Genomic DNA, 12,497 nt, shown 5'->3' with positions numbered 1-12,497 from the left:
TTTTATTTTTTGAAAGTTAAAATTCTTGTATTTGTGATGTGATGTGAGAGTTTTGGGTGGTATGTTTGTAAAGAGTGAAGTATATCTGCTAGACATGCAAATACATAGGAATTTGATGGTCTGTATGTAAATGCCTTGTAATTTTGCTTAATTGTTTAAAATTAAAAGAGAACTTGCATGAGATATTTTGATGAAATTTAGCTCACGATGAATAACAAATTCATTGGATTAGTTTTCAGATGTTGTATTTGTTTTAAAATAAATTTATTAGCTTTGAGACTTTATTCAGATCTAAATGTTTTTTAATTAAATTCATTGTATAATTTTTTTCTTTATTTTTTATTTTTATTAGTGTGCATTTAGGGAACTGCAATCCCTGGCAACGTTAGGGTTGTGTAAAAGAGCCCGGGATTGGGCGAGCTCAGACTTGGTAGGTCTTTATTTGAATTTAATTATATCCAAAATTGTCTCAGCTTTGACTCATATTTTATTCAAAAGTGACTAATTTAAATTAATTAAAAAAAATATATTTTGGGCTTTAGATTCAAACCTATGTGACAAAATGAATTATATTGATTCAAATTTAGATATAAATGTATATAATTTTTATATTTCAAACTAAAAGTTGAACATGTTAGTATAAATGATTGCTCGTATTTGACTCAATTATATTTCAAGCGTAAAAAATATTTGTGTTTTATGAAGGATAGCTCCACCTGATAAGTACTGCTCATAACTCTCTCTACCTGCTCATCTATATTCAGATGAACCATTACTAGTGCTGGTCACTAATGGCTCATGTTTAACTCATTTAAGTAGTTTGTGTATGCTAAACATAGCCATTACTGACCAGCCCTAGCCGCCCTAGCCATGGTTCAGCTGAATATAGATGAGCAGGAAGAGAGTTATGAGCAGTACTTATCAGGTGCAGCTAAATCGAGTTTGGGTCGTCCATAACCTGAATGGGGAAGAATTCAATCCGAAAACTGGAGGCCGGCGAGAGAACGGGGGAGAGATCGGAGATCGAGGGCAATTTATACTGTGAATTTGATCCAGAGGAATAGAGAAGTACTGGTTGCAACAATGGCGGTGGTGGTCCTTTTTGTATTTTTTTTTCCCCTCCCCCAGCCACTTCTGGTTCTAGCTGACGTTGTAACGGTCTCGGAGGCTAGAGAATTGCGAGAAGAGGTGCGCCATCGGATCATAACTTGTTAATTTTCTATCATTTTCTGAGATTAAACGGCGATTCATGCATTGTGAGGTTGCTGGTCTTACCAGTTGTTAGGTTATGCTAGATTTGGAAGGTTTAAGCAATCACGCTGGTGAGCTGCAGCGCACTTTGTGCTATGATGCTTGTAGAGCAGAGGAATAGTGGAAGTTGGTTGTTTAGAATAGGTATATTTAGGGATTATTGTTGGCGACGAGGATTTGCAATAAGCGATAATTGTTTGTGGTTATTTTGGTGCTCTGTACGAGGATGGGCCGGTTCGTCAAGATGAATTTTGATTAGGGCATTGGGTGAGAAGGGGTGGTTGTCTCTTTTGGTTCATATAGAAGGCTGAGAAGGGGGAATGTAGGCGATTTTTTGAATTCATGTTCAAAATATTACACAGGGTGCAATCCTGATTAGTAAATGCGAACGTTGAAAAGTTGGAAAAAGGGGACAAATGGTTTGATTGGTCCTGCAGTTGTTCTGATGGGTCATACAGGGAAATAGAAAGTTGGAAACGGGAGATTTTAGATCGATTTATTTTGTTGATGGAAGGCTTACAGTCCTACTAAGCACACAATTCTTATTTGTTTGCATATCTCACACCTAAACTTTCATATTTACGGACATAGCTCTCAAATATTTAATATCATATAAAAAATAGCACTATCGCCACTTTTTAAAAGTGAAATACACCTTTTCATGCATAGGTTTAAAGCATCAAAGCACTATGTATGTAAATATAGAAGTTTAGGTGCAACTAAGGTAAATATATAAGAATTTTGTGCTACAAATGCAAATTTTCCTATTAAAAATGATTAATAAGAAGTTAAATGAGAGGATGAATGAGGATCTGATGCGGGAACTAGTTTAGAACTCAGTAGAAATGAAAGCAAACTGTATTCTGTAGCAGCAACAAGGGTTGACCGACCCACAGAAAGTACCTGGGGTGGCCGACAACTAAGGAAGGGGGAGGAGAAGGGGTAGGGAAGAAGATAGGAGAGGAAACAACACCACCTCAAAGCAGGTTACAGTTAAAGCCCCACCCTTCGTCGGATACAACCCAAGCGAGGGAGAAGGAGACTTCAAGGAGAATATGAAAACTATAACACAATGTAACATAACCCTAATTCTAAACAAACATCACATATATAGACTCCAAACAGGAAAAAACAAAAATGAAAAGGTAGGGGAAGGCTGGTAGCATTGCTACCCCCTCCTAATTGCCGCTCGTTTCCCTAGGAACATGGACCAACAATCTCTGGACTGGTTCTGTCGGTCCATCTGCCAGCCGATTCAATTGGCTGGTCCCCTCATCCCTGCATCATGATCATACAACAATGTCAATGGTTTAGCCATATAAGCTTATAGCTGCCCAATTTCCGTTTTCTCATTGTTACAAAGTTAAAAAAATAAAGCCTCCTATAGAAACAATAGAGATATTTATAGATAGCTTAGAGATTGAGTGGGGGATGATATGGTGGCATTGTGAATAATGTCTTTAAATTTCTGATGGTAATGTGCTTATAGTATAGGGGTTGTAGCATCATAAATAATGTGGAAGATGGTTGCTACGATATTGTCGAAATATGGTATTGGTTCCCCTAAATGTGTGGCCATTTTTGCATCCTTAGTAGGGATAAGCCAAGTAGTTGTGGGTGATGATTAATGATACTCGATGAGTAGGTATGATGGGTTAATTAGAAACATGTTCAATGTTGGTTTTTTTTTGCGCTGCATTGCATTTTGTGGTTGATGTTTTCTGGGTTCAGTGCTGGTCGTCCCCTAAGGTGAGACATGTGGCATATGATAACCTTGTCATAAAATTATTATTATTATTTTTTTGTTAAATATGAAAATGGTATTTAGCAATCTTGTCTGTTTTGTTTTTTTCGAAGAAGTAGATGGCGTGCACACTGAGGTTGCTTGTAGATCTATATGAATGATTAGGGCCAATTTATAGGGGGCTTTAAAATGTGGGCCTCTAAGATGATGGTTGAAGCAATCACTTTCATCATAGGAGACAATTTATAGTTTAATGGTGATGATGATGTAATATGATGATTTTGATGATGATGGTTGAAGCTATATTATCTTATATTTAAGCTTTTATCTTCATGTCAATTGGTGCTAAAAATCACAGAGCTTGATGTTGAAGGGGGCGCGTCTATTAGTAAATTGTGCTTCAAATCTTCAGTTACATGCAAAACAAGTAGTTTTGCTTTGTTCAACTTGAGATTATAGTCCTTTTTGGGTAAAATAAAATTTGAAGGTTTTATTTTTCTAATTAAGTCAATTTCACTGCTCTTCCCTCATTACAACTCCAGTCACGCTATTACTCAGTAAAAGCTTTAATTGGGCACTTGATGCATTTACTGTTAGAAGGTCCAACAAAATCATTTTTTAAAGGACCATTCTCACTACCGTAATTCTAAAATCTGATAGTCCGAGTAAATAATATACTAATATTTGTGAGCTATACGAATGTTTTTGTTCCAAGCCATTGAGAATTAGATTTTCCCTTCTATCCAACCTTTGGAATTTTATTCATTGGAATGATTTGAACTTAAACATTAGGGCCTAGGTTTTCTTAAAATTATTCGTTGGAATTGGTTGTATATGAGTTTAGTTGTTGGGTTTGAATGTTTGTTTGGCAGTAAATTGATTGAAGGGTTCTTATTTTTGAAGCAATATTTCACATATTTGAAAAGTGAATTCAAGCTTTAGAAGTCACATTTAAAATTTCTTTTTGGCATATGGTAATGATGTTTAAAAAAATTGCAGAAAGTCTCGAGGAGGATGGATAAAAATGAAACACGTTGCATTTTAAATAAATATAGAATTTTGTTTGCAAGAAATGAGTTTATGTGAAACAACTAAACATTAGCGAAATACTCTGCAAAATGGCCCTCTTCTAGGACTAGAATAAATTTTGGACACTTACGCTAAATACTAAACTAGTTTTAGATCCTGCTATTAAGTGATAAATCTTCAAATTTAAAATTTTTAAGATAATGTAAACATAATTCTCTTGCTGTTTTCAAGGTACGAGACATGTTTTATCATGCCTTTGATGGATACATGCAACATGCTTTTCCACGTGATGAGTTGAGGCCCTTAACCTGTCAAGGGGAGGATACACTTGGTGGTTACGCTTTAACTCTTGTAAGGATGCCATTATTCATAATTTTATTTTTTGTCCTGAACAAGTACATTTCTTTTGTTTTTTGTTACCATTAAAATCTTTGAGCAGATTGATTCCTTGGACACGTTGGCCTTACTAGGAGATCGTGAGCGGTTTGGTTCTGCTGTCGAATGGATTGCTGAAAATGTTCGATTTGATATTGTGAGTATTAGCCTATTCTTTAATTTGGTTTCATTAGTAGGAATATAATTTTAATTTCGTACATGTATTTTGTAATGCTTCTAATTACACTTACATACATAAGAATTTGCTAAGTTATTGTGCCTTGTTACTATTAGATCTCTCTAGCATGGCCCTATTGTGATAAACGAGGAAAGCATGAAGATAGTCTGGATCTGGTTTTTGCAAGACTGCTATTGTATGGTCCACTATTTATAGAGGGTTTTGTCTAGTGTAAAAGCTTGAATTTGGCTTGAAGTTTCAATGGCTATTGTCTATATGTGTACTCGCAGTGTAAAAGCACGCATTTGTCTTGGAGTTTTAATGGCTGTTGTCTATTTACCCGTCAACTCATTGAACTTGTGACCTTCAGATGGTCAAGTTTCATGTAGGGTTTCTTAGCTTAGCTTTTGGTATAGAATTTGATAGATTTTGTCAATTTTTTTTAGAAAATTTACATGTATACCTCACAATTCCTTTATATTTACATATCTAACACCTAAAGTTTGATATTTTCATTTATTACACTTTGGTGTCATTAACTTATGCATAAAAGGTCTACTTAACTTTTAAAAAGTTAATTACATTTGGTATTTTTGATGTGATATTAAAGATTAGAGTGTGTACGGAAATATGAAAGTTTAGGTGTTAGATATGTAAATAAATATGAATGGTGTGGCATGTTTATAAATTTTTCAATTTCTTTTGGTTGTATGCTCTCATGTATGTTTGTATGTCTGTACTTGTGCATGTATGTGTGTTTTTATTTGTAATTTCACTATTTGAGATGAAGGAAGATGAATCAATTCTATTTATTTTGTTTGGTTTGCTTTTAAATTAAAATGATAACTTTTCATTCAATCTTGGTTATGATGTTTCCTTGGTTGGTTTGACTGGATGAACTACAACCAAATTGATTGGAGTTAGCAGGTCTGATCAAGTAAACCATCCAAACTTTTAGTTGCATGACCCATTTTGGGCGTGATGGACCTTTTAAGATGTTTAATATGTCAATCATGAGCCATAAAACATTTCTTTTCAATGACTTTATTGCATGTGCTAATCGGATTGCTTTTTGGTGATTTCGTTTTAAACTTTCCTGATAATTTTCAGCAATTTTATGATATGTTTTATTCCCTATTGCAATTCGTGTGTTTTCAATTTTTTCGAAAAGTTTGACGTCAAAATGTTTTTCTGCGCTGTCTTGAGATACTACCTTTATGAAGTTTATTTTCATTCTTTAGTTTTGTATGTGTTAATCTATCTAGGGAAATTTACGTATGTAGCACACAATTTGTATGTATTTACATATCTCATACCTAAACTTTCCTATTTCATAAATAGCACTTTGGTGTTTTAAATCTATGCATGAAAATGTATATTTCATATTTAAAGTGATAATAGTGCTATTTTTTTCTATGATATTAATGATTGAGTGCTTGTAAATATAAAAGTTTAGATGTGAGTTATGTAAATACGTAATAGCTGTGTGCTATGTCTGTAAATGCCCCAACTATCTAACATCTAGTCAGACTACATGAGAAAATTATTTAGCAGTTTTGTTACCTTTTTGTTCAGTCATGCGTAGTGCATTTTAAGTGCGTGATTCTACTTAAAAGTCCTAGAATATAATATCTTGAAGGGTCATGTACATGTAGGTTCCTCAAGTTTGGATGAACTAACATCTAGCTCCGTTATTTCAAGAGGTTTCCTACATGCTCTTAGGGTTCTGAGGTACGTAACAGTTAGTTTCATTGATTAAAGTAAGTCCTTATTTTCACTAAATGGTCATAACAAATTCTAGATATTACAAGGCAGATTTGCTCAGAATTTAAACTATTTTAGGTTGGATAGGATGGGGTCTGCGGGAAGCTTTCAAAAAGAACACCAAGCACATTAACCCTTGATAAAATTCCATCACTTGTGCAATATCAACGTGTAAGAAATAAAAACAAGAACAAGAATAATGATTACTAGTGCATCTCACTTGGTCTAGTTGCTGAGAGATTTATTTCTAGTCATAAAGCCTTGAGTTTAAGCTCTTTCCTATTCCGAACCGAAGCAGGAAAATTCCTGTCTGCAAACCGCTACCAGGCATGTGGGTTCATTTTCTTTGTAATATTTGAAATAGAATTAGGGTTAATTTGAGAGGGGACTATTTATACATTGTTATTTTTCTTGTTTTGGATTTTCGCTTTGGTTTTGCATTTAAAAATTCTCTAATTATCTGCTCTAAATAGTGCTGTATCGTCTTTATTTTGCAAGTTGTGTCTGTAGCTTCTTCTAGAATAGGTGGTTGATCTCTCTTGGCAGCTTTGCTTTGTTGGAACCATCATATTATGGTTCTCTCTAATATTTTCAGTTTGAACAGCTGTCAAACTTTTTCTTTTTATCCCTCTCCAAATTCCACTGACCTAACATATTCTATTTGTATTGCTATTTCACGACTCCCCATTTAATTTGATCCTATTTCACTTTTTAAGAACTTTAGAATGGTTTCATTTCATACCAGAACCCGAAAAATCTTGAATCGCCCAGGATTCATTTCTTTGTTTCATTCCTAAACCTAAATTCCACATAACTAAAACTAATACATCTACCAAAAATCATCTCCACACTCTCCATCTTGGCCGTAACTCTTAACCTAACCTTAATTGGGAGAAAATGGATGCCATGCCTTTGAGAAGAAACATGCAAAGAGGTGTTCAATATCTTACAAAAGAAGGCGTGCGAAGGAAGATCATTCAATTGCAACAAACATTTTTTGCCTTTGAGAGGAGACAACCCAGAGAGGTTAGCCATAATGATGACTCGTTGGATCGAAACGAGGAAGTTGATCCTTTACACCGGAAAGCTTCTAGTGATAAATAATCAAACGCTCTGACAGTTTGCCATTGAATACTAGAGGAGGGACAATGATTTGGAGGTGAAGATCGACTTGTTGGATTTTGACATGTGCCTGGTTTCAAATGAATTTATTGAGTGGTTATAAATAATGGAATAAATTTTTTAATACAAGGATGTTTTTCAGAGGAAAGGATTTAAATTGACAACCATCAAACTTAGGAAACACAAGTCATTATGGCGGAAGAATCCGAAGCATCTTTGACAACGAAAAGGAAAAAAACAAGATTATCACATGGCCAAGATGAAAAAGAAAGTATAACATAAATTTCTTCTCCCACTTTATCGACAGTATATGTTTTTCAAACTACACAACCTGAATTAGAGATATTCTTTTGTGGAGGATTACACGATTGAATTTGATCAACTCATGTGAAATGTGTCTTGATGAAGCCAGAAGAGCACATAATGGGGAGGTATCTTGGATGATTGAAACCATTTATAAATAATGTTGTGTAATTGCAGTCTTATTGGTCCATATTCGATATACAAACCCCAATGTTAAAGATGAAGAATCAACAATCACCTGAGGATAACTACACATTATAGACATGGCCTGACATCATGATTAGGTGGAAGGAGCACACCCATTAGAGCATTCTAGTTGGCCCCTTGCTTGAAGAAATTAGTTCATGGTGAAGAAAAGGTTGCTGCCACCTGTACTTCTAAATCCTTCACAAATAGAAAATACTTTGTGCCACAGTTTTGTACACATTGTGTCGAGAGCAGTAAAAGAAATGAACAATGACATAAGAGACACTAGAGAAAGTGAAGACACAAAGGAAGAGTTCTAACTTCCAACCAAAGAGGGTGGGTCCTTCATGATGAGTCTGCAAAAGAGCAACAGTGGCTCCCCCGCAACATCTTTCTTACTAGTTGCACTGTGATTGATATTGTGTACAGTCTTTTCATAGATAGAGTCCTTTGTGAAAATGTTGTGTCTATCCAAATGATAATACATGTTGAGTCTTACCATACAAAAGCACATTAGGTGTTATTCCCAATCTTGGTTGAAGAAAGAAAATAAGATCACATTTGAAAGAATATACCTCCTTGAGTTTTCTATTGGAGGCAAATTTTCGAAACAGGTGTGGTGTGTTGTGATACAAATGGATGTTTGTCACATTATATTGGGCCTTCCTTAGCAGTAAGACCATTGTATACATCATGATGGCTTTGGAACACATATTATTTCATCAAAGATGAAAAATACATCATATTTATATTTTGGAATAAGTCCGACGTAATGGACATTCATACAAAATTTGAGACTGTAGTGCGATGAATTACTTTTTTGCAAGCTCTAACAAGAGCATCAAAAGGACTAACATAGTGATAGGTTGTAAATCCATGGAGTCGATACCAAACATAATGTAGCTTCTGCTGAGAGGATTTCATTGTGTCCTGACCATACATTGCGCAACCATTAAGTATTGGTTCCCCATTTCAAGTTTGAATGATTTACCAGATTAGTTACATAGAGCTAGTGTCTTTTCCAAGATATCGTACTTTGCACCTTGCCACAAGTCGATGGATGCAACACACATGATTGATTTGTACTTTAGAGAGATAACCTGACAACATGGTGGACTTAAGACTATTACACCGGATTGAGATGTGAAGTTTCTTAATCATTTTTGGGGGACTCTTTGGAGTAAGCTTTGCACAAAGGTCTAGTTCAATTTAGCACAATGCACCCACAGATACATGGATGAATCGTAGTTTAGAAAATCTGCTCAGGTGCTTTAGACGAAAGAACATGAAGCATGAAACTTGAGTCTTCATCAGTTTGAGTTTGCTTATAGTCATTCTGCTAGTCAGTCTAGGGGTCACAACCTTTTTGATATAGTTTATGAGAGGAATCTCATCACTTCATTAGAGTTGGTCCCTATACTTTCATCTATTGAGCTTAACACTGATGTAGAGGTCACTGAAGGAAACTCCAGCTGAAAGAAGGCTTCAATGGCTGGAGTTGTTGAGAGAAAATTGAGGGTTTAGTTTTTATTGTCATTTCTGGGAGAAATGACCATTTCAGAGAGATTACTGATGAGACTTGAGAGAATGAAGCTTTGAAAGTTCAAATTAAACTATATTTTAAGTTATCAAGACATTTGATCATCTCGGGCAACTTATCTTTCAATTTTTTTAACTAGGGATTTCCAACATCTCCATGCGGGTACTGGCTAAATGCATGTTGTGAGCCTTGAGGTACATCAAATTGTTAGTAGTACAGATGAATTCATTTGATATTTTGGTAATTATACATAATGATTTGATTTTTTTTTATGTCCATTCCATATTTAACATGCTTTTCTAATCCTGTATTTTCTCAATTACAAATTTATCTATATACACTTTATGAGTTTGATGCACGTGCATCTTGCTTTTTCTGTATTTTAATGTTGCATTGCTTTTTGTCAAATCCATCAACATGCAATGCTTAGGAACCTGTAATAAAATGTTTCTCTTCTCATGGAAATTAGGGTTTGTTTGGAATCAATTTTGTTTTTTTTATTTTTAATTTTTTTTTGTTTTGTTTTTAAAAACATATTTGCTTAGTGTGTTTTTTTAATGTATTTTTTTATTTCTAATAATAAATTAACATGTATGTGAAAACACTAAAACAACCATGCTTTAATCAAAGAGCTAAACATGTTTTGTTTCAAGTCACTATATATATATATATATATCTGTTTTGTTTCAAGTCAATATATATATATATATATATATATATATATATAAATAAATAAAATAAAAAACAAAAATGATCCCAAACGGCCCCTAAATTAATGTTGACATTGAGCTTGCTTTCTCAGCACTTGCCTGTTCTTTTCTGTTGGTAGTTTGTTAGCATTCCCCATTATTGGGCCAATCGGCTTCTAGGGCCTGTGAGAATGTACGAACTATATATAGCAGTACAAAGCTTAATAAATTATTAACATCCATATTGGCGGAATTTCTCCCTCTTATTTAAGGAAAATGGACCTATATATCTTTTGACAATACTTTTATTTGTGAAAATTTTACAATTTAATCAAGTGTTTACTTCATTTTTTACTTGTTTATCTCTCTTTCTTTTTTAATATCTTGCTTCTCAACTTTGCAGAACAAGACAGTTTCTGTATTTGAGACGACAATCCGGGTTCTCGGTGGTTTACTTTCTGCTCATCTTATTGCGAGTGATTATTCTACGGTATGCTATTTTCTGTGATGCACCATCATTAATCATGCACTATTAAAAAATTGTGTGCTGAGTATTCCATTCTGGGTTTTTCATATTATCTGAACAAGTTCTATGAGTTTGATTCCATTCATTTCTGTGAAAATATTTGATATTAACATATTTTGTTTTGGAAATGTGGTTGCTGTTGATATTAAAGCATGAGGGGCATTTACATACATAGCACATAATTCTTATGTATTTACATATCTCACACCACACATAGCACTCAAATCTATGTAAATATGAAAGTTTAGGTGTGAGATATGTAAATACATAAGGATTGTGTGCTACGTATTCCCAAAGCAAAAATAACTAGCCCAAATCATTGAACATATAGTTATTAAATAGATAGTGCAGGTGAGCAGAACAGAGTGTTTGTCATGCCATCTGATGTCGGTATTTGTTCTGAAGTGTGTTGAGATATATGCTATAAAGTTCACACCTATTGTAATTTGTGATTTTAGAAAGAGGCCTGTTTAGCAGTATTCTGTGTGATTTCCAAAGTTTCATTGTCTTTTGTTTTGTTATAATTTAGGGAATTTTACATACACCCCACACAATTCATTTGTATTCACATATGTTACATTTAAACTTTCATATTAACATTTATAACACTTCGGTGTGATAAACATAGCATAAAAAGGTGTTTTTCACTTTTAAAATGCAAGTGGTATTTTTGATGTCAAGTAAAAGATTTGGATTCCATGTATGTAAATATAGAAGTTTAGGCGTTTGATTGATATGTAAAGAACTAAGAATTGGGTGATATGTATGTAAACACATGGTCATCTCACTGCTCTGAAGAAGTGCAAGAAATTTCAATTTGATTTATTGGACATTTAATATAAAAGTGGCTTGAAATATTTGGGTGATTTTTTTTGTGCTCTTAGAACACTTTTAGAATATTTTCACAATCAAAATATCAAATAATGAATATATTTTAAAACCCAAAAATTTAGGGGAATCTACAGATCTATTAAATTATGGAGGGATAAGTGAAACATTTAATGACTGATTACTATGGACAAACTTGTCGAACCTGCAATCGATGATTTTCGTTGTGAACTTTTCTTGTATGGACTTCTATTATTGAATCCTATTTATCGATAAACTTTGGAAATTGGCTGTACTTCCTCTAGGGCTTGAAACTTCAAAGTTATGATAATGAGCTGCTTCATTTAGCTGAGGACTTGGCTTGGAGAATGTTACCTGCTTTCGAAACTCCTACAGGTTGTTTGCTCATTCCCTTAGATTGACCATCTGCTATATTTTATGGGAAGATTTACATACTTACCATTCAATTCCTATGTGTTTACATATTCAGTAGTTAAACTTAAATTTTTAAATGCACACCACTTTACTTATGCATGAAAAGATGTATTTCTCCTTTTAAAAGTTAAAATGATGGTATTTTTTATGTGATATAAAATATTTGGGTGTTATAAATTAAAAAGCTAAGTTTAGGTGTTACATATGTAAATACATAGGAATCGGGTGGTATGTATGTAAATGCCCCTATTTTATATTTGTTAATGAAGGATGAGTTGACCTGTCTTTCTTTTCAATCCTAGCGCAATATTTTAATGGCATCCTTAGCATGCAGTGGCAATATTCATGGCATCAAGTGTTTTTTCATTCTTTTATTTGCTTGTTAGATTCGGGCAATAACTGAGTTTGATTAAAATAAGAATGGGATGAATATGTAATAAAAATAATATATGGTAGGAGTAAAATTCTTATTTTAATTATACAACGAAAAAGCAATTCTTGTGTAGTGAAATTGATAATGATAGAGA

General features: G+C 33.8%; 1 protein-coding gene across 4 annotated transcripts in view; it reads left to right on the top strand.

Moving 5' to 3' along the window:
- The first annotated feature begins 1,130 nt into the window (after positions 1 to 1,130).
- Positions 1,131 to 12,497, top strand: part of LOC110029138 (alpha-mannosidase I MNS4) — a 68,079-nt gene continuing 56,712 nt past the window's right edge. For 3 of the 4 annotated variants that reach the window (XM_020731286.1, XM_020731285.1, XM_020731288.1), the window contains exons 1-5: positions 1,131 to 1,188; positions 4,256 to 4,375; positions 4,464 to 4,556; positions 10,585 to 10,671; positions 11,841 to 11,931. In XM_020731286.1, coding sequence (XP_020586945.1) covers positions 4,265 to 4,375; positions 4,464 to 4,556; positions 10,585 to 10,671; positions 11,841 to 11,931 — 382 coding nt within the window. In that variant the 5' untranslated portion in view covers positions 1,131 to 1,188; positions 4,256 to 4,264. Of the gene's footprint in view, positions 1,189 to 4,255; positions 4,376 to 4,463; positions 4,557 to 6,232; positions 6,309 to 10,584; positions 10,672 to 11,840; positions 11,932 to 12,497 lie in introns of those variants that run through there. The other variant, XM_020731287.1, reaches the window with a different exon arrangement.

This window comes from Phalaenopsis equestris, unplaced genomic scaffold (genome assembly GCF_001263595.1).
Source record: "Phalaenopsis equestris unplaced genomic scaffold, ASM126359v1 Scaffold000552, whole genome shotgun sequence".
NCBI lineage: Eukaryota > Viridiplantae > Streptophyta > Magnoliopsida > Asparagales > Orchidaceae > Phalaenopsis > Phalaenopsis equestris.
Note: the sequence above shows the minus strand (reverse complement) of the source record. Positions and strands in the feature narration are given on the sequence as shown.